At 52.1% G+C, this 24,711-nt stretch overlaps 3 protein-coding genes across 32 annotated transcripts; all 3 read right to left on the reverse strand.

The window, feature by feature from the left end:
• Positions 1-88: 88 nt before the first annotated feature.
• dctn1b (dynactin 1b) lies at positions 89-16,158 on the reverse strand. Of its 29 annotated transcripts, none has more exons than XM_057012051.1 (32): positions 16,010-16,158; positions 11,255-11,497; positions 11,053-11,131; positions 10,851-10,882; positions 10,180-10,221; positions 8,473-8,490; positions 7,341-7,361; positions 6,854-7,030; positions 6,281-6,304; positions 5,879-6,076; positions 5,593-5,797; positions 5,411-5,489; positions 5,174-5,333; positions 4,996-5,100; positions 4,733-4,924; positions 4,543-4,659; positions 4,325-4,477; positions 4,096-4,256; positions 3,848-4,016; positions 3,709-3,777; positions 3,426-3,638; positions 3,176-3,337; positions 2,938-3,069; positions 2,727-2,855; positions 2,512-2,654; positions 2,287-2,450; positions 2,181-2,192; positions 1,728-1,855; positions 1,465-1,651; positions 1,329-1,402; positions 1,167-1,256; positions 89-1,070 (listed from the first exon to the last, which is right to left on the reverse strand). In XM_057012051.1, exons 2-32 carry the CDS (start codon positions 11,480-11,482, stop codon positions 933-935), a joined length of 3,801 nt encoding a protein of 1,266 aa, XP_056868031.1. In that variant the 5' UTR covers positions 11,483-11,497; positions 16,010-16,158; the 3' UTR covers positions 89-932. The 29 variants fall into 29 exon arrangements, with proteins under 29 accessions (XP_056868031.1, XP_056868013.1, XP_056868011.1 ...); XM_057012033.1 differs by lacking the exon at positions 16,010-16,158 and adding an exon at positions 12,639-12,914 and having other exon boundaries at positions 6,854-7,027; positions 10,180-10,218; XM_057012031.1 differs by lacking the exon at positions 16,010-16,158 and adding an exon at positions 12,639-12,914 and having other exon boundaries at positions 10,180-10,218.
• A 468-nt stretch (positions 16,159-16,626) lies between these two features.
• nat8 (N-acetyltransferase 8) lies at positions 16,627-18,476 on the reverse strand. 2 transcript variants are annotated; one of them, XM_057012085.1, is made up of 3 exons: positions 18,335-18,476; positions 17,203-17,762; positions 16,627-17,112 (listed from the first exon to the last, which is right to left on the reverse strand). In XM_057012085.1, the coding sequence occupies exons 2-3, from the start codon at positions 17,751-17,753 to the stop codon at positions 17,094-17,096; spliced, it is 570 nt and encodes a 189-aa protein (XP_056868065.1). In that variant the 5' UTR covers positions 17,754-17,762; positions 18,335-18,476; the 3' UTR covers positions 16,627-17,093. The 2 variants fall into 2 exon arrangements, with proteins under 2 accessions (XP_056868065.1, XP_056868064.1); XM_057012084.1 differs by having other exon boundaries at positions 16,627-17,762.
• A 934-nt stretch (positions 18,477-19,410) lies between these two features.
• Positions 19,411-24,124, reverse strand: slc39a8 (solute carrier family 39 member 8). Its single transcript, XM_057012078.1, has 8 exons — positions 23,626-24,124; positions 23,061-23,223; positions 21,776-21,945; positions 21,590-21,712; positions 21,239-21,400; positions 20,575-20,776; positions 20,013-20,197; positions 19,411-19,805 (listed from the first exon to the last, which is right to left on the reverse strand). Exons 1-8 carry the CDS (start codon positions 23,833-23,835, stop codon positions 19,659-19,661), a joined length of 1,362 nt encoding a protein of 453 aa, XP_056868058.1. The 5' UTR covers positions 23,836-24,124; the 3' UTR covers positions 19,411-19,658.
• Positions 24,125-24,711: the final 587 nt, after the last annotated feature.

Raw genomic sequence — 24,711 nt, forward strand, 5'->3', positions numbered from 1 at the left:
ATCCTTCTCATCTTTTTAAAACATCGAGCTGCGTGTTCAGTTTCAGCTGGAATTAAACTGTTAAAATAGCCGAGCGAGGACAAACGTGCTGCTTTAATGGCTTTATTGAGCAGATGTTTGCAGCTGTGCAACAACAGGAAGTCACATCAGGAATCACAGGCAGGCCACAGATCAGCTACAAAAAGTTAAATAACAAATCTACAGTTTTCACTGAGCATGTACCGTTAAATTAAGTTATGATATGGACATAAATAGTCATTAAATAAATTAATTAGAACATTTAAAGGGGGGCTCTTTGGCAAACATGCATCAAATTAAGTTTGGTCTAAAAGGTAAAATAAGGCAGGTAAAGGTGACAAAATGGGAATATTAGAAAAATTAATCACCAACTTCAAAAAATCCAGTCATATGTAAATGTTTACATGTGATTACAGCACAGGTAGAATACAACCAAATTAAACTGGACCGTTATTACAATTAGTGTTCTACCAGCATGTTAACATTAATCATGTCAATAATCAGAACATCAGGATTATGTGTAATTAAAGCCTCTGTGCAGGATTATCTGTGCAAAACAGCTTGGATTAAAATGAGGGTTCTTTTCCTTCTAAATCACCTGTTTCCCTTTAGCCAGTCTAAGAACACGACACACGACAGTGACGACATTTACATCAACACGCCATCAAGGACCTGTGACTGTAGCTCACATTTCTGGACGAACGGGTTCAGCATCACGACGAGGGGGCGGGTTAGGCATCATGCAGAATCTTCCGATCACTTTAGGAACCAACCCGGAGGCCTCGCGGCCGTCATGATCCTTCCTGGTTCTGTCAACCGGGACGTTTTTAAAGTTCTACTGATATTAACGTGGAACGAACCCAGACTGCAGAAGTGAAGCTGGAGGGTGCTGCGCCCCTCGGGACAGGCCGGTTTTAGCTCCGGAGCAGACTGTGGATCCTCTGCAGCTGGCGCTGCGGCAGAACCAGGCGGTGGACCTGCTCCTGACCGCGAGGACACGGCACCATGACTCGCCCCACCAGCACCGCGTCGGCCTGCTTCTCCTCCTTCGCCTGCGGAGACGGTGCGTCCCAACATGCTTCATTTTATTGCTCCGGCGGTGATAATGTGATATTTGACAAGAATTTGACCCGATTTTGTTCTTTCACCTTAACGAACAAGGTCGAGGGGAAGGTGGCGAAATCTGAGGAGGCTCGAGCGCCACGCTGCTGGTTCACGATGTGCTCTGCAACCTCGTCCTGCCACAAGAGCATCATTTTACCACAACGGTGACTGAGGTGAGCCAGCAGGAGGCTCTGATGAGTGATTACCTTTAACCTGGCCAGGGTGTCGCTCAGCGACTGCAGCCGAGCCGTCTGTTCCAGCAGCTGGGCACTAGGTGTCACTGTAGCACAGAAACGTTTCAGGAAGCCTCACGCACGCGCTCATGAATTCCTGCTGACTCACCTGGAGACCTCCCGGTGACGTCCACCACCTTGACGTTGGCGCTCATCTGCAGAAGTGTTTCCAAGAGCTGGTCGGCCTTGCGGTAGAGGGCGCTGGAGAGCACTTCAGGGTGGCCCTCCTGCCTGGAGGGGAGCTTGGGCACGTGCAGGGGAGGCAGGGAGGCGAGCTGAGCGCGCATCTTCTCAGCCTGCAGGGGAGAAGATGTTTGGATGATGATGTGCTTTTGTTTTTGGGTTCAGTTCCAGCCTTGATGTCCTTCAAACCTTCAGTCTGTTGTTTTCATTCTTCAGGTGCTTGATGCAGAGTCTCTGAGCCTCAATCTGCTGAGTCAGCAGCGGCGAATCAACCACCTGGAGGCCTGAACCAGCGCCAACGCCGGACATCATGGTTGCTGGAGAACAGGTACACACCATGACCACCACTGGACCTACTGGCTGCTCTTGGCTGATGCTTAAAGTTTAACTGAGCCTGAGGCAACGTTGATGAGCCTGGTGATGAGTATGATGAAGACCATGCAGGAAAATGATGCACATGCTTTACTAGATGAAGATTTAAATGTAAACGAGTATCTGCAGGGTTCGTATTAAATTAGGACCTTTTCAGTGTCTTTAAGAACACTAGAACAAGTTAATGGATTTAAATCTTTAAGACCTGCAGATATCCTGAATTAAACATGCAGAATCATCAGCATGTGTGAACACAAGCAGGTAAGATACCTTTTTGTTCCTCTGAAACAACAAACCAGAGACATGAAAGGTGTTAAGTGAAAGCCTGTCAGACACGAACTCGTCGTCGCCATGGTGACGTGCGCCCCCCACTCACCTCCTGCTATTCCCGTCACGATGGAAGCGACTCCAGACGCGGCGCCTCCTCGGCCCTCGAGGCCCATCTTCGCCTGGCTGCTGACCCGCTGCTTCAGCTCGGCCTTCTCAGACTCCAGCTGGTCGATGTCGGCCTGCAGAGCGTCCATGGTCTCCTCGAAGTCCCTGTGGACAGGACGGCTGTAGGCGTGCGTCCACAACGTGCGTCTGTCTGAACTCTCCTCACCTCTCTTTCTTCTTCAGCAGAGTCTGAGCCTCGTCCAGCTGAATCTGGATCTTCTCCACTCGTTCGTCTGCGTCTTTGGACGAACTGTCCAGCTTCTTCTCCAGCAGGCTGAGGCGCACGTTGGCCTCGCTCAGCTCTTCCCCCTGAAGACAGGAATCCAGAATCAAACGGATCCTTCAAACTTGAATGGTTGGGCGTCGCCACGCTGGCCCGACCTTGATCTTGAGCGACTTCTTCAGCTCTTTGATGACCGTCTCTCTGTCCTCCAGCTTCAGGCCGAGACCTTCAGCATCTGTGATTTCCGCCCGGAGAGCCGCCGCTCGTACTTCCACGGGTGGAGGGTTCTGATGGGCACCACAGCTTCCTGTCACAACCAGAACCTGCAGCAGAAGTAGCTGCTTCTGCTTCTGGGTCTCGGTCTCTCACCTTATTTTGAGGCTTCTCGGAGTCGTACTCTCCCTCCTGCATGGCAGTGGCCATCTTGTTCATGGTTGCTATGACGATACTGCAGGACTGACGCAGGCAATCGTAGGGGTTGGCGCCCTGGGATCCATAGATCTGAAACAGGTTTCTGCCAGTTGGTCAGATGTGCTTCCAATCCATCTTTCAGATGATTTTAAAGGGCCTCTGAGTTTAGAAGAGCACATGTGCAGTTTTCCTCTACCTGCTCTCCAGCCTTAAAAGCCACATCCTCCATTTTGCCAGCTGCCAGCCCCTCCTGTTCACCCAGAGGTGACATCATCTGAGCGCCGGCTGCCCCCACCTCCTGCAGGACGGCCACCACCCAGGTGAGGTGTTTCCTGCACTCGGAGAGGGTGTCGGACACCTCCGGGGAAAACGAAGACAGGTGTCAAACATCTCCGCTTCACCAGACGGGACTTTAAAAAAGTGAGGAGTCTGGTTGCCATAGTTACCTGCTGTCCAAAGCTGAGTGCTGCTGGGATGCCTGGAGCATCAGTTCCGGGCATCCTCCTGCGGATCTTCTTGCAGAACTGTCGGATGTCGCTGCAGGACGTCTCCAGGTCTTTCAGCAGCACGGCGAGGTCGGCCTTCTCCTGACCCACGTGCAGGAAGGCCCGGAGCCGCCCCACCTCCACCGCCATGCAGTCCAGGGCACTCTGGGTAAACTGCACGCAGAAAGAGCAGGCGGTGACCACGGGCGCCCCCGGGAGCGAGCGGCGGCGGCTGATCACTCACTCTGATGTGATCGGCCAGCTGCACGGTGCAGTCCTCAGGCTGCTCTGCCAGGTGGATGCTGTAGAGGTGCTGAGGGAGGGAGGAGGGGCAGACGGAGTAAAACAGCCCACAAACGGCACCGGCGCTGGTCAACACTAACCTGATAGTATTTAATAGCCTTGGTCAGCGGCTCCACGTTGACGGTCTCGTCCAGCTGGTCTTTGTGCAGCAGGTCGATGAGGAAATCCAGGGAACGCTCGTGGACGCTCATCTCGGGATACAGAGCGCCGATCTTCTTGTAGACCTCCACGCTGCACTGGGTCAGAGCCCTCAACAGAAGCAAGTACTGTAAAAAGGACCGTTCACGTGCACCCAAATCAACCTGGCGTGACTTCGGCTGGGACGTACTGCTGGTATCTGTGGAGCGTGGCCTGCAGCAGACTCAGAGAGTAGACCAAACCCCCGGCGAAGCTCAGCTGCTCGCCAGCAGCTCCCCGCAGCCCCGCCCGCTCCACACAGTTCTCATGCAGGTCAAACTTCTCCTGAGCCTGTTTGCCGATCAGCTCGGCCTGCGGACGCATCGGGACACGTCAGATCCTGCAGCTTCTGCTTCCGCCGCGGTTAAACAAAGAGCTACCTTGCAAATGAGTCTGGGGATGAGCAGCAGCACCAGGATGCAGTCGTGATCGCCGCCGTGGCGAAGGAAGGACTCCGGCATGAAGGAGGTCAGAAGGGACACGTGCCTGTTGGCCTGACCCACCTCCATCTTCCTCAGCTCCATCTCGATGGCCTGGGGAGAGCGAAACAAGGTTACGCCCGACCCTAACCCTAACCCGAGGCGTTCCTCCACCTGACCTTGGCGTAGGCCTTCGTCTCGGCGAACTTGATCTTGAAATCAAACATCTCCGCTGGCGGCTGCTGCTGCAGCTCTGCGGACGCTTCCTGCTGACTGGTCAGCTCTCTGTTCACCTCCTGCAGCGGGAACCAAGAGGCTGAGACACGGAGGCGTGCTGCCGTCTCGGCCGCCGCCGTCTTCACGCCGTACCTGCAGGTGAGCCGTGAGCTCGCGGTATTTCTTGATGGTCTGCTGGTAATCGGCCACGGTCTCCTGCGACGCCTCCACCCGTTTCTCCGCCTCTCGGACTCTGGCAGCGCCCAGATCCAACATCTCCCTCAGCTCCAGTTCCGTCTCTCTGGCGTTCTCCTGCAGCTCATCGTTCATCTCGTTTATCGCTTCCTGAGAGATGGAGATCCTGTCACGGCTCGCGACTCCATTTCCCACCAAACCATCCAAAAAAAATCACACACCAGGTCGGTGACCGTCTCCCTCAGCTCCCGGACTTTCTCCTCCAGGTCCAGGTTCCTCTCTGTCAGCATCTCCACCATCTCCTCTGCCCCCAAGGCTGCGTCCACCTACAGCAGAGGCGCTGGTCAGTGACCGAGGTCTCCGCCTGCTCCTGCTCCTCCCGCCCGCTGGAACACTCACCTGCTCTTTCAGTTCGTCGATGGTCTTTTCTGCAGCCGCCATCTCTTCCTGCAGTTTCTCCTTCTGGCTCCTCTGAGTGTCCAGCTCCATGTTCTTCTTCTCCATCTGCTTCTGCAGCTTCACGTGTTCCTGCTTCTCTGACGCCGACAGATCACGCATCCTGGCACAGGCGAGGGAGGCACGTTCAGGAGGAGCAAACTAAGGATCACAGGCACATCCGTGCTCGTTCCAGCCCACCTGACCAGCGCTTCCTTCAGTCTGGCGTTCTGCTCCTCCAGCTGCTTCACCTGGTAACTGGAGGCAGCACCATCTGAACCTGAGGAACCCCAGAAAGAGCCGCTGAGACTCGGAGGAATACCAGCTCACCATCATGCCGGTGGGCCTGGAAGTGTCCAAATAAGGTCTCAGCTTGGTTCTACCTTTCTCCTCGATCTCGTGCTTGAGGATCTCCAGGTCCATGGTGAGCTCGTCCACTCTCTCCTTGAGGGAGTCGACCTCCAGCTGCAGAGACTCGGCCCGCTCCTCAGCCATCTCCTTGTCTAGCGTGGCCATTTCTATTGCGTCTGCTGTGTCTGACATCTCCTCCATGTAACGTTCCTTCGCCTCCATGGCCTCCTTGGCCTCCTACTCACAAGAAACAAGCCACATTCATTTTAAAGGCACCATTATTACATTTCCCGTGACTTCCCGCCTGTTGCTCCTCACCCTCTTGGCCTCTTTCAGATGTTTCTGAAGCTCTGCCTGCTGCTCCTGCATCTTGGTCTTCCACTCCTGCAGCTGCTCCAGCTGGATCTTGTGCTTCTCCAGCTCCTTCAGTTTGGCCTTGTCCTCTGTCCGCTTCATCTTCAGCGTCTCCAGCTTCTCCTCCAGGTCCTTCACCTGTCCGCGGAGGGCCTCCTCCTCCTGAGCAGGTGGGAGGAGAACTTTCATGACGGTTCTTCCTCAGTAAGAACTGAACGCCTGAAGCGGCTCAGGCAGAACCTTCCAAACCAGAAGTTTGCTGTTAATCCACATCAACACACAAGCGTCGCCATGGTGAGGACACCGAGTCAAGCCAACTACAGCTCACACCAGTTAACAGAAGGACCCACAAAGCATCAACTGCACCTGTGTTGCCATGGTGACGTCCTCCTAATGAGACAGAAAAGGGCAGCTAATGAGTGGAAATCCCTGATGTTTCCTTATCGAACAGACAACAGAGACGAACCGACCCTGAGCCGACCGGCCAAGGTCGCAGCATCGTTCGTCTCCACGTCCATTTTAAAATTCCCTTTTTGGGTTTTGAAACGGTTTTGTCCCGTCGAGCTGCTCCCTCTGGGGCCGGCAGATCCATCTCCATGATTAATGATCTGGTGCAATGATTAGAAATGTGCAGAAGAACTTCTGAGGCACTTGTGAGGTCTGAAAGATCTGTGGTGGCCTCAGCTCCAGCACCGGAGTCGACATAGTTATAAGAGTGTTTTTGGGCGAGTGGATTTCCAGGACCTCAGAAGATCACGCTCATTCCCAGAGCGCCGGGATGACGGCGGCGTTTAAAAAGTGTATATTTCTACGACCTACGAGGACGCTGCCACCCCTGATTTACCTGCTGCTTGTTTTCATCAGGAATGCTGATGTGGAACACTTCCTGGGTTGTGTTGAACCCAGATGGAACCTGCAGTGACTGAGGCTGACTCTGACCTTGCTGGGGGGCGGCGGCGGAGGGTTTCCTGGCGAGTGCAGGGTTGGGATGACGGGAGCGGCCAGAGGGGTCTGAGCCGGCGTGCTGGGCTCGCTGCTGCTCATCTCCCCGGCCGAGGCCGAGGCCGAGCCAGAGGCGGCGCCCTTCCCACCGGAGGCTGCAGGACGACCTGGCTGCTGCAGACACAGGCAGAAAATGCTAATGCTAATGCTAACAAACAGCAAAGGAGACACGAATAAAGAGATCAACAAGCACCTCACATGAGCTTTGTCCTGGTTTGGAACATCAGCCAATGCTTCTACCCAACAACTTCCTTTTTTTCTTAACAATATTTAATTCTGCTGAATATTCTGTTTTCCAGGTCATCTTGGGATTTTACGGCTCAAAACAAGCCCTCACACACACGCACGCGGTCCAGCAGAGCAACAGGGTCACATGAGAATATCAGAAGTAATCAGCCTCGAAGGGTTTAAAGACGGGGCTCACCTTGGGCCTTCTGGCCGTGGTCTGAGGAAGAGGATGGGAAATAAAGGCAGTGGAGGAAGAAAAGAGGAAGGAAACACAGTCAGAGCTGATCGGAAGCAAAAGTTCTACAGACAAAAGGAGTGAAATTAATACATCATTCTCAACTGACCCGGAACATAAAAGCGTCTGAAATCTGTATCACAATGGGTCGTTTATCATGCAGCAGCCCGGGAACGCCATTGTTTCCCCCACTGGCCCCGCCCCCTCGTCACATGATCTAAGATAACACGCTGTGGCTGGCACCGCTGGGACCAGACAGACAACTGTCGCCCTAAAGTTCAGACTCAGGGCCTCAAGAAAAGCTCCTCACCCCTTCACTCCTCATCCCTCCTCACCCCTTCACTCATCCCTCCCCATCCCTCCTCATCCCTTCACTCCCCATCCCTCCTCATCCCTTCACTCATCCCTCCTCATCCCTTCACCACTGTGTAGTGACAACATGAATTAACTCAGCAGGAGTTAAATGTATCATCTGGAATTGATCATTTATAATAAAAATTTGAGACTCCAGCATGAAAACAAAGGACGGTTGAAGCCGATTGCCTCCCAGTTTGTTAGCTTTCATCTATATTACAACTGTTACATTAAACCTCCACCACACAGATCCATCCCATAATGCAGGGCTGGGGCTGAAGCCCAACCCCGTTCCCTCTAATTCAGTGGGGAGAAGAGCTCCAGAAAGACCTCTTGGGGTCTCTGCAGGGTCCCGGCCGTCGTGACCAACCTTCCTCCGAGTCTGTGGCTCCATCTCCTCGATCTTTATGGGATTAGAACTGGACCCCTCAGCAGACATTAGCTAACCAGAGCTAAGCTAACAGGACAGACCGTACCGGCAGCAGGGGAACATCTGCAAACATCAGCAGGACCACGAGGTTTCCTGGTGCTGCATGAAAACATCAAACCCCGGAAGACAGAACCGCCCAAAAATAAACTCCAACAGAAAGGTCGGCATGATTTAGCAAAAGAAGACGTGGAGCAGAAAGAAGCTGCAGGTGAAGTTTCCCTCCAATGAAGCAAAACTAAAACTTCCATCAATCCGAGTCGGCTCCGACAGCAACATCCCAAAAGATGAGGATCAACTGGAGGTCTCTACCTTTCGAGGTGCAGGCGTCTGCCTCATCATTTTGGCAGGGAAAGAAGACGCACACACACACACACACACACACACACACACACACACACACACACACACACACAGAAGGCTGATAAGAGGCGGATCCACAGACAGACGAGCAGACGATCAGGCCGGGAAGCTGCGGCGGTGCAAATGGCCGAAGCGCTGTTCCCTCCCCAGGCTCTCCTCCCCCCCAGGCTCTCCTCCCCCCCAGGCTCTCCTCCCTCCCCAGGCTCTCCTCCCTCCCCAGGCTCGCCTCCCCGTCCCCGTCGATATCGCCCTGCTCCTCTCTTCGCCCGACCCTCGGCCGGCGCCTCCCTGCCCGTTCTGCTCCGGCTACGACTGTGACATCTCGTGTAGCGAGCGTCTGACCTGCTGCTGCTCACAGGCCACGCCCCCTCCCCTCCCCCCTCCCTTCACTGATTTGCCAGCGGTCTGTTGCTGCATTACATCACTGCCCCCCCCCTCCCCCATGACCACCCAGCACAGGCAGACGGGGACAGGAGGGTGAGACTGGGTGATGTGAGACAGAAGGTTGGTTTTAGAAATGGAGCAGAAATGAGTGATGCAAGCCTCTGGTGTCTCCTAGCAACACTCCTCCTCCCTATGGGATGGAATGAGCTCATCCCATTAGAGTGAAGATCTGAACAAGGTTCTGCATTTGTTGATGGTTTTGATTTCCTGCTCGTTCTGTTTGTTTCAGTGATTGTTGGAGTTCTTTTCTCCTAAATGTCCCAACATCTGGTTCCGTGTGAAGAGTCCGGATTCTCTGAGATTAAACCTCAAATACTTGGTGGACAAATGTTGCCACAGACGGGCCCAGACAGGAAGCTGGGTCGGGTCAGACGCATCACGACACCTCTGGTGTCACCAGCAGGACAGAGAGGAGAAACGGGTCGGGTTCATCTCAGGATGAAGAGCACCAGAACCTCCAGCACCGGCACATAAAGGAGGATTTGTTCTGTGTTCTGTGGATCAGAAATATCATCAACCAGGTCCAACAGCCCAATACGAGGATTATTTACTGCCACTATTGTGGCCGGAACCTGAGCAACACCTGGAACCAGCTGACCTGCTCTCACAGGAGCCCCTGAAGCAGGTCTGGCTCAGTTCTGGCTCAGTTCTGGCTCAGGTCTGGCTCAGGTCTGGCCCAGTTCTGGCTCAGTTCTGGCCTCGGGGACGACTCGGTACCAGCCAAAGACAGTTTCCCTGACTAGACTCATCAGGCACCACTGAAGATGATCACGATGATCTGATCTATCAGACGATATCGGGCCGATTACTGACGTTAAAGACGACGTTACTGGGATGTTGGTGCACATTGAGGCAAAGCAGAGGCGAGACACACGAGAGCAGCGGTCAGGTGACATGACAGACACAGGTGACATGATGAGTGATGACATGATGGACACAGGTGACATGATGAGTGCGATGCTATGATGACACAGGTGACATGACGGACACAGGTGAGATGATGAGTGTGAAGTTATGGTGGACACAGGTGACATGATGGACACAGGTGACATGATGGACACAGGTGACATGATGGACACAGGTGACACCTCCATCCAGCCACTCACAGCAGCTCAGCTAAATGAGCAACGGGGCCCAGGTGCCATGCAGCAGCAAGGCCATTCAGAGCCACAGTTGCCACGGCGACCACAACCATCAGCATAACATCAGTACCAGAGAAACATGCGCCACCTTTTTGGGCTTCATTCCTCGCTGCTTGGTTGAAGGGAAGAAGGGAAGGAAATGAGGGAGGAGAGGAGGAACGGTGGATGTTAAAGGTTCGTCTGATGCATGCTGGGGGGGGGAAGGGGGGGCACTGGGAGGGGGGGGGGGGACACTGACCGGGGGGGGGCCACACAGAAACCAACATTCACACACACAAAATTCATCCTTCTCACACAAAAATCAAAATGAGTTGTTTTATATGAGGACGTTTGAGAGCGAGCAGCTGGGTTCAGATTCCATCATCAGCACAAAAAGAAAACGGGAAATATTTGCTTTACCAACAAAATGTGAACATAGTAAATGCAAAAATAGAAAAAAAACTGACGTTTAAGGGACCAAACTTCTAAATTTTGGGAAGAAGAATAAAGTTTTTCTGTTGTAGTTTTACTGTGGCCGACAGCGCCCCCTGCTGGGCGCCGGCAGGTGCGACGTGTAAAAACAGTCCCGACTTCTAAAGTGTTCAAGAATCTCTTATCAGTATAAAAGATTAGATATCCAAGTGTACAGATTATTTCTTATCCTTTAAAAGAAATGTTTTAGTCCATAAAACAATCAATTCCTGTATCACACGTTAACCAAACAAGGTAACAGCCCATAATATGCAGCACCGGCCAACTCACCAGTTTGGTCGTCTTGGACGACTCCAGGATCTCTGAGGGCATAAAAAGAGACAGTGAGGGAGCAGCTCCAGGGACCAGGGATCATTTATCTTCTGCAGGTTAAATCAGCCGAGGACACGAGTGTCAACGATGTGTAACGAGCCTAAAGGTCGTGCCCCTCGTTAAGCCCCTCGTTATGACCCTCATCAAGCCCCTCCTGTACCTCGTTTGAGAGCCTTGCCAGCGCCCGGCTCAGGGGTCTCTGGGGAGGTCGTGTCTGCTCCATCGTCGACCAGCTGGATCTGAAACAGGAGCATCCAACTAGATCAGCTGATCCTGGTGCAGGTTCCTGCAGGTTCTGACGGTCCAGTCAGTGGAGGACGGACACGGCGAGTCCTCCTCAGGAGCTGAGCGGGGCCGCTTACCTGCGACTGTCGCACAAATATCCCGTGGTTCTCCTCGCAGGTGAAGTAGCGCTTGCCCTGCACGGTGCCGTCGTTCTTGCCCTTGGCCTCGTCCAGGATCACTCCCACCCACTTCCCGGAGGCGAAGAGGGTGTTGCCGATGAAGGCCACGGCGCCGCGCTGCCCCTTGCCGATCACCTCCACCGGGGAGCCCACTTTGACGGGCCGGCCGCCCCCGTCTGAGCTCATCCTGCTGCTGCCGGTCTGCGGAGGGATGACGCGGCATTTTTAATCTGAACAGTTGCTCGTTTCAAAGTGAGATTTTCAATTTTCAGCTGATTCCTCTGTTAAATCCACCAACTCAAACATGATCTCATCAAAGTGCAGAAGCTCATTTAGAAGCAGAACTCAGACCAACGGTGACTCAGCAGAACAGCCACCCGGCTCCAGCTATCAGAACCAACACGCATACTTCCAGGTCTTACAGCAGGACCAGCAGACCTAAGGAAATGCTGGAATGTGGAGACATACAGAGTTCTTTGTTGAACATAATCTCCCAGTTAGGAGCTCCTCACACGCTTGGTGGTCTAATCACCCACAGTTCCTCCTGTTTACGTCTCATCTGTCCCCACAATTATCCACAATCCTGCTTCATCCAACAGTGCTACCAGAACCTTTTCCTCCACTCCACACGTGACTCCCCAATTCCCATCGTTACTGAAATTCTAATGATCCCGACTCATAATTCATGTCCAGAGGACAGAAGCAGACGGGACTGACTCCTCCGCTCATGCTGATTCTGCTCATCTGTTAGCAATTGTTCCTCTTTGGGTCAGAATCCAGCTTCTGCTTTAGGAAACAGAACTGAAGCGTTTTGGAGGTTCTGGTGTGATGTGCTGGAAGGCGACCCAATGAGGACACACTGAATTATTCAGTCAACACAAGCCGACACCAGAGGAAGAGAACAGGGAGGTTGTTTCATGCTAACAGTGGTAAAAGTGCTGATCCGAGCCGTCAGAACGGGTGCTGAGCAACGATCTGGGAGCTTTGAAGGTCCTGGTGAACCCCCTCACAGTTCCAGGGACCCAGCAAGTCCTGCCACCTTCACCGGTCGTGGGTCCAGGAACCAAACGCTTCTGGAGAACCAGGCCAGCAGGTTCAAAGAGCCCCATGATCAGAGGGTCCCAACACGGGGCCACGGCGAAGCCGGGGGGGGTCGGGGCCGGGCCGGGGGGGGTCCTGGGCCGGGGGGGGTCGGGGCCGGGGGGGGTCGGGGCCGAACAAAGAGGTGACGAAGCAGACAGAGGAATGTGAGGCTGAGGCGGAGCAGAACCGGAGCCAGCAACAGGGCTCTGAGCAGAACCTAAAGACCACAGACATCCTCGGGACCGACCCGCACACTCACCCGGGGGTGCACGTTCCTCCTCGACTGTGACATCATCCGTCTGAGCTGCGAGCGAGCGTTACCGTGGCGAGCCAAAGAGGATGTTGTGGATGTGTTGGTGCTACCGGAGCGTCCGTCTCTCCCTCTGCAGAATCATCCCCCCCTCCCGCACCACCTCCCCGTGGGCCTGTTGGGTCCACTCAGAACTTTAAAACCTCCAGTGACTCGGCAGCAGCCAGGAGACAGAAAAGAGCAGCGAGGCTCAGTCGGCCCTGAATGCATCGTCTGAGCGCTGCGCTAGAGTCAGGCAGGAGGGAGGGAGGGAGGGAGGGAGGGAGGTCCAGGCCCGCCGGAGCAGCTGGGTCCTAGCGCCCGCCGCCCCCCCCCCCGCCTGGATCTGCCTTCATTATGGGTGGTTTCTGTTGGGCCCCAAGACTGCTTTGTGTCTGATCAAAGAGCAGTTTCATGCAAAAGTCCGTCCGTCATCAGCGGAGCCGGTTTAGAGCGCACACACAACAGTCTACAGGGGGTGTGTGTGTGTGTGTGTGTGTGTGTGTGTGTGTGTGTGTGTGTGTGTGCGTGTGAGAGAGATATTTCCAGTTCTGTCAGGTTACTGAAGGTCCGTACGACCTGCTTTTAGGACGCGTTGGGAGTGAAACCCTCTCCTGGAACAGCTGATCGTCCCAGAGGCGTTTGACACCCGTCAGAGCCTCCGTTTTTTTTCTACGTCCTGTTAAAAATGTAGAAAAGAAAAGAAGGCGGACGGTCTAAAAAGGGCCTTGGCTGCATCTGGGGCAGGTTTCATCAGCGTCAGGGGGCGGTCAGCACTGTGCAGCTCAGCCCGGTCCGATACCGTCTCCCTGCACACAAAAGGCCCAGATGGTGCCAGAACACTGAGCTGCAGCACAGAGGCCGGATTAGCCCTCCTTTATCAGCCTTGATCACCAACCGCACGGCTGCCCTCGCACTCCCAATTCTCCCTCCTCTGCTTCCTTTGTCGGCTCTTTTTGCAAAGAATTCCGACGCTGCAGAAGTTTGTGTGTGGAAGCTTTTTGGGATGAAGAACCAGGATCAGGAACAGGCTGGAGAGGAGGAACATGATGCACATTTCCTGTTTCTACACTAGAAAAGGGATTCGGTGAGGTGGCAGATTTTTAGTTTTAGTCCAAAAGTAGCTTTTCTAACTATTCTAACAGAGCTCCTGAACCTTGCCTTCATATTTAGCTGGTGCCTAAAATGAACCGTGCACCAACACCGCGGCTCAAAGAATAAAACTAGCAGAGGATCCGTCTGTTCGAGTCTTGGCCTCCAACTCAGCAAGCGTGGCGCTCCTGTCGCCCGTCTCCACGCCGCTTTAGGAGTCGCTCCCTTGGTTTAGTCGGTGCAGGACCAGAACGGCTCAACTTGGACGCTGACTCCCAGCCGGATCCAAATATGGAGGAAGAAACCACAGACGTACCAACACAACAGCCACAAGTCGACGACCGAGCACCAAATTCCCTGCAGGCCGAGCAGATCACCTGTGGCCCAGCGGGGCGTCAGCACGGATACAGGTGGGTGTCTTGACCTCCGCCAGACCCCTGAGACCGACTCACCAAACCCCTGAGGTTCGATCGAACCCAGGCTAGGAACCACTGATTTAAGGGTACCGACTGGAATATAGCAGGAGAAAGGGTGTGTGTGTGTGTGTGTGTGTGTGGTGTGTGTGTGTGTGTGTGTGTGTGGGGGGGGGGGGGGGGCAGAGCAGAGGGCCCAAACACACAACCAGCCTGAACAACAACAACCAATGAGAGAGGAAAGTGCTTCAGCAGCAGCAGCTGCAGCAGCAGCAGCTACAGCAGCAGCAGCAGCAGCTACAGCAGCAGCAGCTACAGCTTCAGCAGCAGCAGCTACAGCAGCACAGCAGCAGCAGCAGCAGCAGCAGCTTCAGCAGCAACAGCAGCAGCTTCAGCAGCAGCAGCTTCAGCAGCAACAGCAGCAGCTACAGCAGCAGCAGCTTCAGCAGCAACAGCAGCAGCAACAGCAGCAGCTTCAGCAGCAGCAGCAGCTTCAGCAGCAGCAACAGCAGCAGCAGCAGCAGCAGCAGCAGCTTCAGCAGCAGCAGCAGCTACAGCAGCAGCAGCAGCTTCAGCAGCAGCAGCAGCTACAGCAGCAGCAGCAGCAGCTTCAGCAGCAGCAGCAGCTACAGCAGCAGCAGCAGCTTCAGCAGCAGCAGCAGCTACAGCTACAGCAGCAGCAGCAGCTCAGCAGCAGCAGCAGCAGCTTCAGCAGCAGCAGCAGCTACAGCAGCAGCAGCAGCTTCAGCAGCAGCAGCAGCAGCTACAGCAGCAGCAGCAGCTACAGCAGCAGCAGCAGCAGCAGCAGCTACAGCAGCAGCAGCAGCAGCTTCAGCAGCAGCTTCAGCAGCTACAGCAGCAGCAGCAGCAGCAGCAGAGCAGCAGCAGCAGCAGCAGCTACAGCAGCTACAGCAGCAGCAGCAGCAGCAGCAGCAGCAGCAGCAGCTTCAGCAGCAGCAGCTTCAGCAGCAGCAGCAGCAGCTTCAGCAGCTTCAGCAGCAGCTTCAGCAGCTACAGCAGCAGCAGCAGCAGCAGCAGCTTCAGCTCCTCAGCCTGGCCAGAAGGGAGGCTGCACCAACAGAGTGTAGCTGCTAAACAGGAACAAAAACAAAAACAGAATTATTTTTAGATGATCCATATTTAATGTACTGCCTCCCACTCACACTGTAGTCATTAAAGAAGCAGCTGTGCAGTCAAACATAGGTGATACTTCTCTGTTCACGCTGTTGGTGTTCGGACTAGACTCAAAGATAAATTACATATATAAAAAAAATGACCAACTGGATAAAAATCGATCACCGATCTGTAACCGATCGGTCCTTTACCGCCATCTAGCGGTGCGAGGAAAACCTGCCGCCTCTCTGAACTGTCCTTTTAAAAAGTCCTTTTATGGCTGATGGGCAGGAGAAATCGGAACCGTGCGCATCCAGGACGAAGCGAAGGTCTCTCTCCCGCTATCTAAATTAAATATGATTATATAATTCATTCAATTTAAACCAGTGGAGATCTACTTCAATTTAATTTATGCGTCCCCACAGCCCGCACCATAACCAACGGAAGCTGATCATACAGCTGTAATATTACTTCCTGCAATAATAATATTAACAATGTATTTCAAACGTGAAAAGGTTGAATTTTTAACGACTGCCAGTGCTATAAAGCGACCCTCCGACACCGATACACTGACACTCGGATTCCACCTGCTAGCACCCGCCAGCTTCGGTTATCATCCACTATCACCTCTTATCGTGCTAATTTAATCAGATATCATGTCGAGACAAGTGTGTGTTTGTGCTTTTAATTAAGCTTTCTCCGCTATGTGCGGTCCAGTTTTACCTTTTTGTGTCCTTATTCGCGTCCCTCACAGACTTCCATCCATGATGAGAAGGACCCGGTCCATGACTGAGGTGTCCGAACGGATGCCTGACCCGGTCCAGGCGACTTCCATCCATGATGCGAAGGACCCAGTCCATGACTGAGGTGTCGGAACGGATGCCTGACCCGGTCCAGGCGACTTCCATCCATGAGGCAAAGGACCCAGTCCATGACTGAGGTGTCGGAACGGATGCCTGACCCGGTCCAGGCGACTTCCATCCATGATGCGAAGGACCCAGTCCATGACTGAGGTGTCCGAACTGATGTCGAACCCGGTCCAGGAGACTTCCATCCATGATGATGCGGTCCATAACTGAGGTGTCCGAACTAATGCCTGACCCGGACCAGTCTACAGGGGCCTGCCTCTCTGATGAGGAATAGATAATTTGCTAATGATGAAAACCCACCATTTCACTATTTTGTGGTACCCTGACGATGTGGACAAGGTGTAAATAATAGTTATTGGAACACGGACATCTTATTGGTCAGTTATGCTTACAGAAACATCTAGATACCAACCAGGTGTTACTTCACCTGGTTTTTGGCTCAACTCCAGAGCTGCAACATCAGGCTTCAAACATGCTTCCTATATTTATTGAGACCTTACTGAAAACTGAAGCCTAAAACATGCCATAAATACTCAAATAATTGTATGAATAGTAGAACCATTTATCGCAGAAGGTTGTTTCCTGACAATTACAAATATTTTATGTGTAGTGTTGCTTCAGGATATTGGTACAATTATACCTGTCACACCAGTCACTGCATGAACTGGATTCCTGCTGAGCTGTTATGATTTAGGAAACGTGAAAAGAGAAACATTATGTTGAAAGGCTACTGACAACGATCAAGCCTCGGGTCGAAAGGAAATAGAAACACAGAACCTTTGACATCTCCTAACAACATCAGAGAGATGGAGTTTAAACTGAAAACACCATTTGTGAAGCAGAGACCAGAGAAAAGATGCCTGTGAGACAGCGTCAGCCACCGACCAGAGTCTCGGTTGATTGCAACCTTTTAGTTTCCTGAGCACTCGGGCTGTAGTTCACCTCTGTAAATCCAGCCTGTATTCAAACAGAGAGAAGTTTGTGATCTTTGCAGAAATCTGCGGAGGGTAAAACTCTCTGATCTTCTTGAAGCCCATGTGCTCGTACAGCTTCTGAGCGTCTGTCTGCACCACAGAGGTGTGCAGCATGACGGCTGGGTAACCTCTCTCACGGGTGAAGTCAGCCACCGTCCGACACAGCGCCTTGGCGATGCCCATCCCGCGGTGGCTCCGGCATACAGACATGCGCTTCAGCTCCAGGCACCCGGCGGCACTCTCAGAGGGTAGGCACGCCACCGAGCCCACCACCACGCCATCGCTCTCAGCCACCCAAAAACAGGAGTCCTTCTGCTTCAGGTAGGTCTCCGTGATGTTGCAGAGGTCCTGCCGAAGCACAGAGTCGATGTAATGGTTGAACATGTAGACGACAAACTGCCTAGTTCCAGCCAGCAGGAAGGTGGTGGCCAGGATGGGAAGCAGAAAGGATTTAGAGCTGGCCATGAGAGCACAGAACGTGCACATGAGCACCATTTGGTTCACCGGCTGCTTGAGCAAGTGGGTGAACGCCGAAGGTACGTGTTCGCTCATTCCCATGGTGAACATGGACTTGACCTTCCCATCGTCGTCATCCCGATACTTCCGGATCTGAATGTTGGCCATGGCATACACCTGTTGTACAATTAGACATGGCACATGGGATAAATGAAGCAGACTGTTTAAATATCTATAAAGACATTCAGACTACTTAAAGCACATTTGAACAATGACTCAGATGCTAAAGCTACCTGTAGCTACCAAGACTCCATGTTATCAGAGGATGTTTGAAGTGGTGTTAAATGATTTTTGAGGGATAAAAGTGGTTGTTTAATGATTAAAGTACTGTAATCATGAATTGTAAAAGCTAATTACTACACCATTGATAAATAAATCATTCTTTTCGTGCCAAGTTGTTTTATTAGTACTTGGAGTACTTTTTCTCTAGCTGAGTGAGGTTTGAGGAATTTATATAAAAAACAACTATCAAAACACGTCGTATCGAGGTTAAAACATCCCCACAGATGAATAAATTAATCAGTAATTTGTAGGACACAATGTTCAAGGGCAGCACTCAGCCGACTACACTTATTCGTTGTTATTGCTAACAACAGCTAACAATATTAGCTTAGCAGGTAGCCTCATAAAGCTGTCCGAGTGCCTGGCTTCACCTGTGGTAGTCACCTGTATGAATTAAGACAACTTACGTGTTTTCCTGTGATGTTACAGGAGGAATCTCGAAACGTGATCAGTGTGTAGATAAACAGCAACGAGACCCGCTACTGTCCTCGCATGCGCTACTTCCGCATGTTGATTATGTTGCATTCACGTCGTGGGACAAACCAAAACCTTTATTTAGCACAGTTAAAGAGGCTGAGAAGCAATTCGTCTCTGGATTAAAATATGTCATTTAGATTAAATAAAATTGTTTATAGCCTTTTAATAATTGCAGTTGGGTTGTTGACTTGGAGGTTTATCACGTCTAACTTCCTTCTGGGCTGCTGAAATTATTGGCATTCGAATAATTACGGGCATAATATGAACGCAACGTTGGTGCTGCGAAACAAGCGCGTTAAAATGAATCAGAACGTATTTTAAAAGATATATATGTGTATATGTATTTATATATCACAGACACAAAGTTAAATTTATTATGAGATATAAAAGAAATTTATTCCGTCTTGGAGTAATTTACCGTTCTCATCAGTAATATCGTCCAACCCCTTTTTAGGCACTCTTTGATGAAAAGCAAAATGTTTTCGGTACATTATTTTATATAAATAAAATAACTTCCATTTAGTTTTTACAACGGCAGTAAGCTAAATATAAAGATAAAAAAAGGTAGCAGTTCAAATAGCAGGTGCGTTACTGAGCAAATACTGTCTCACATAATTGGTCAAATTTAAACTAGTCGACATGTGTGGAATTCCAAGTTATTATGCAGTAAATAATTGAAGCCTTTTTGTTTTAAGCACTGACAAGTTTCCATCTGAATGAAACCCTGAGAAGAACAACTTAAAACAACACAAGGCACATGTCAGACCCCTGGTGATACCAGCTTCACAACACGATCACAAACCATCAAGCGATCAAATTTAAGGCCTTATTGTGTAGAAATGTGATGTTAAATCTGACAGTAGAAGATTCTCAAAGGTGTAATCGACACAGTAGAATCTAAAAGCAGCACTTATGAATGTCACAGAGGTCGTAAATCTGCTGTCCACATAAAAACACATCTTACGCCAGTTTCCACTGAAGCACCGATGAGGTATTTCACACAATAAAAGGCTGAAAAAATAATTTATTCTCTATAGTTAATGTATCAAGTGATTGTGAAGTTTTCCTGTTATATGGAGTCAACTAGAACGTACAAAAGCATTATTTTCCTTTACATTAATAGCATTATTTTTGGTTTTGCAGGTACAAAATAAAAAAAATCACATTTCATGTCTCTTGCCAGCAGAAATGGGAGGAGCTTGTTTATTGCTTTTGCCCCTTTCAGGGTGTGTTTGCACGGAGTCGTCCTCTCCTCTAGCCCAGGCTGATCTGCCCCCCAAACACGGTGATCATCAGAATGATGGTGAAGCCGCTGAGCATCCCCAGGTTCTGGATCAGGAAGAAGACCATCTTGGAGGAGGCGTGGGCCGGGTCCTGGGTTATGCTGTCCATCTCAGGGAACTGTGGGGGGAGGGGGGGCACAGGAAATGTTCCCCTCAGTGAGTCAGCTAGTTTTTATATATATTTAATTACAATGGCAGCCTCTCCCTCTCTTTTTATGAAAGAACAATGATCAAGTGCGTCTCAAGATCAGCCTCGTGTGACGAACGTGACGGAGACGACGCCAGAGACGACGGCAGAGACGACGCGTCCACAGGCGTAACTCACCATGTCTGCCAGGGCAATGTACAGGAACATTCCTCCAGCAATGGCAAAGATCACACCAGGGGCAAAGGTGCTTCCGATCATGATCCCTAAAACCAGGCCGATGTAGCACGACATCGCAGACAGCAGGTTGAAGAAAACGGCCTGTGGGACGCTCATGCCAGCGTTCAGCAGGATCACGAAATCTCCTGCAGACGGAGCAAATCAGGGTTGATTCTGGGTGATGGAAGTTCAGAAAGCACGTCTGTGCCTGTCCTAATGACGGAAGACATTTTATTACAGGACGAGCTGCTTCACTTTGGATTTGAGTTTGTTTTTAAACCTCATCATTACAAAAAGTGTGAAGAAATGTGAACTTCCGTTATTTTCCCAGCAGGGGGAGGAAAAAACAGCTGTTTCGATGAGAGGACGAGGACAGATCGGAAGTTTGAGTCAAACAAATGAATTATTCAAAGCTAACTTGCCAAAATAATAGCTTGAACCTTTTAATATTTTCATTCTTTTTTACTCCACCAACTTTATCGATGTCTGGTTTTACTTTCACCCCCCCGACAGAAATACACACCCAGTTCGTGGGGAAACTCCTCACACACGATGGCGATAGAGGTGCTGAAGCCCGTCATTATCGACACGGTGAAGGCGGCGCCGATCGCGAGGCCGTCGATGAAGTTGTGGAGGGCGTCGCTCAGAGTCACCATCCACGCCACCGTCTTGATGCCGGACATGGGTGTCCCACGCAGCCAGTGGCACATCACCCCCCCGGACACCTGGAGGGAAGGTGGAAGAAACAAAGAGAAAAAGAAAAATGCTATGAAATAATGTAGAAATGGGACCGGAGCGACTGCGCAGGCCTGAAAGATCAGAGCCGTCCAGAGGTCAGAAGAGTTTTTGGGGGAAACCTGAGCCGAGAGCGACAGAAGCGAGCATGTGGCCGCGGCTGGAGGTGCAGTAATGACAAAACATCCCTTTATCAGCCAAACAAGGAGTCCTTGTGCTCCGGCCAGATCGCTCCGGCCTTCAGGAGGACAGAAATCCCAAGTCCTCCTCGCGGCTTCGCCTGCGGAGCGGCGCTGCGTCGTGTTTGTTCAGGACGGCAGAAGCTTCTATACATGAGCGGTTAAATATTAACGTGGCTCCAAATGTCACTGATAACGGCTCAAGACCACTGGAGCCGATTTCTGCCCCACAGGGTCCGAACGCATCAGCGGGCCTGGGAACGCCGCCGGTACCTGGGTGGTGCTGACGGGTCCTGGCAGGTCTGGGCCCGGGTTGCTCCTGTCCACAGCGATGGTGTTGATGGTGGTCAGAATGATGCCGTCTTTCTTCTCCATCACGTCTCCATTGTGGACGGAGGGGTCCTGGTTGGTGTCCACAGGACTGAAGTGGCCGTGCTAACGACAGCAGACAGGCAGATATTAGGTCAGACAGACAGACAGACAGGCAGACAGACAGACAGGCAGACAGGCAGGCAGGCAGGCAGGCAGGCAGACAGACGGGCAGCAGGTGCTGGTGTTCCCCCAGTTCTGGCCCAGATCAGCCCAGCTCCATCTCTGCCCTGTACAGGGACCGTCCAGTCCTACCTGGTGCTCCACCTTCAGCGCCATCTTCAACAGCTTCTCCACAAAGAACAGAATGTAAAAGCCGCCGCAGATTCCGGTGGCGTTGGACACGTAGCTGTCGGTGTCGGGGTCGAAGCCCAGAGCCTGCGGACGGAGAAGGTCAGAAGGGTTCCTGCCCCGCCGGCGTCACGCAACAGTGTCCCAAACCTCTGGGATGAGCTGCAGCACGGCGTTGGAGAAGAGCGTCCCGATGGCCAGGCCGATGAAGTAGGTCAGCACTTTGGGGAAATACGGCTTCTTGGTGAAGGGGATCAGGAAGAGGCCGAGCAGAGACGCCAGGTTGATCAACGTGACCGCCAGGAAGCCGTAGCCCCAGACTGCCGGGACAGGAGCACAGAGCAACCTCCTGAGGAACGTTTGTGGCTCATTCGTTGGAAAACCCAACGGGAAGAGAAGATTCTGAGTAACACGGACGACCCAGCTGGACGTCGGGCCGACCCGTTGATCAATAACGGGTTCCAAATCTGATCTGATCATCTGGAGGCCTCGGCTGATGATTCATTGTGAGAGCTGCACTTTCATCAACGGTCGCCGCGGTGATGAAGCGCTTCGCGAAAGAGGAAGAGGCTTTGTGCAACGACACCTGAGCTTTCACCAACCGTCCGTCCAGTGACGCTGCGATTCCTCGAAAGAGGAATGTGTGGTCGAGTGAAGCAAAGCGCCGAGTCATGGTCCCCACGCAGAGGTCAGAGCTGTTGCTGTTAGCATGCTAGCTCCTGAAGAGTGGAGCCCACTGAACATCTGCCAGATCTACGTCAGCTACACACACACACACACACACACACACACACACACACACACACACACTCACACACACACACACACACACACACCTCCAGAGACACTTTGAACAATAAAGATGCTCATGAATCCTGCTACATTTATCAAACACCCTTGTAGTTATTATGGATATTAAAGCTCCTTCAGTGGTCACCTGACCACAAACAGGATCAACCTGTGTCACTCTCCCTTGGACCATTTGGCTTCTCTCAACAGACTTTTATGGCGGTCAGGGGCCGACTTTGAGACCAAGGTGAGGATGGATACAAAGGTCCTGATTCTGACACGATACTGGATCGAGGACATCCCAGTTTACTGCATGATAAACCCATTAACAGCTGATTGTAGAGGATTATCAGCAGCCACATACCTGCAGCCTCTCAAGCGCTATCACTTCTCATTTGAGATACTACTAAATAAACAACGTATTTTTGACCTTTTATGTAACTCAACATCTTTGCAGTGATCGGCGCTGCTCTCTAAACCTGATAAATATTTGGGACTTTATCCTCAGCCCGTCCTGCAACATCTGCGTGAGTGAGAACCTCCCTGGACCTGATTCCCAGTAACAAACACTCATGAACTGTGAGTTACAGTATTTGCCTTGCGGGACGCCTCCCAAACAAACCAGCGGCGTGATGAAGCAACTCACCACCGTGGTGAAGCGGCGGCGGAGACGTGGGGATGGCGTAGGGGCAGGAGGGCAGCAGCACCTGGGTCAACATAGCCGAGCAGATCCGCTCCAGATGTTCCACCGTCAGCTGACCCACATCACTGAACCCAAAATAAGACAAGATCTTCCCAGTTGAGGGGCACTGGCAACAGAAAAGCATTGCTGGTCATTTCCACACGTTTAAGGGCATTTTGCTGTTTTCAGTCATCTTTTGTTCCATCTATTTTTGAACTGAAGGTGTTTATGTAGCATTTATTACAATTATTTACAAAACTGAATATATTCAACAAGAAATGAAAATCTGTTTTAATTCAGCACGATTCAGGTAAAGACGAAGAAATACGTCAAATATGCAGGATGTTGCCTCATCGGCCACCTTAATGAAGTTTACGTGACATTTATGTGAAGTTTATGTGACATTTATGTGAAGCTTTAGTGTTTAAAGCCTAAAGCTGCATATTTGAAAGAGTTCTAAAACAGTTCCTCCCCTCGTCCTCCAAGAATCTGGCTGTAAATGTCGCTCTCGTGCCTCCTCCCGTCCTACCTGTGGCAGCTCGAGTTCACCTGCCGCCGACCTGTTGGCGATGATGGGCAGCAGCTCGGACAGGTTCTGCGCCGGGATGGACTGGGCTCCGGCGTGGAAGTGCACGACGCTCTCCAGAACTTCTTCTCCATCGTGCTCTTCAATCGTGGTTCCGCGGCTCTGCGGGAGAAAAACCAGCAGGCACCAAACTAAAGAGTTGAACTGGACCATCGCGGCTCCGCTCGGCGTCTCTCCGGTGATCAGTGTGGGTTCCGCTGCTGGAGCTGCTCTCTGCCCGCAGGTTCGAGCTCAAGGTAAACAGCGGCGCGTGTGCGCTGACTGATCTGCTGAGGCGCGTCGGGTTCAAAGGTCAGGACGGGGAGGCTGACAGAGAGGGGGAAATGGAGGTGAGCGACCGCGCACACGCACTGATTCCACGTATTTCTACCTCAGTGTGCAGCCCTCGCGCGTGCACCGCCTGCACCCGCGCACGGCCGTCACTTGACGTATAGCTGACACGAGACACATTCACGTCATCTCTGCAGGTGCAATTCTCAAACAGCTGATAGTTGGGAGAAAGAAGCGGACACCAACTCGAGACCAGGGGGGTCGCGCCCCCTGGTGGCCGCGGGGCCCCGGCGCCCCCTGGTGGCCGCGGGGCCTCGGCGCCCCCTGGTGGCCGCGGGGCCCGGCGCACCCTGGTGGCCGCGGGGCCCCGGCGCCCCCTGGTGGCCGCGGGGCCCCGGCGCCCCCTGGTGGCCGCGGGGCCCCGGCGCCCCCTGGTGGCCGCGGGGCCCCGGCGCCCCCTGGTGGCCGCGGGGCCCCGGCGCCCCCTGGTGGCCGCGGTGGTCCGTGTATTTAGAAATACTGCGCGTTAATGCTACTAAAATGAAGACCACAATTCCCAGAGTGCCCCGCTACTTCCGGCGGTTTCTACATCGGTGCGTTGCGACCCCTGCTGTTCAGGAGCAGCATCGACTTTACCGTAAATTGAAATAATCTTTATTCATCGCGGTTTGGACATTTACTTGACAAAATTTTACTGTTGTAAGACATTTTTCATCCATTTCCTCTGGCTGATTTTATACTTAAGGAAGCACTGTAAAG

This window comes from Takifugu flavidus, chromosome 16 (genome assembly GCF_003711565.1).
Source record: "Takifugu flavidus isolate HTHZ2018 chromosome 16, ASM371156v2, whole genome shotgun sequence".
Taxonomy (NCBI): domain Eukaryota; kingdom Metazoa; phylum Chordata; class Actinopteri; order Tetraodontiformes; family Tetraodontidae; genus Takifugu; species Takifugu flavidus.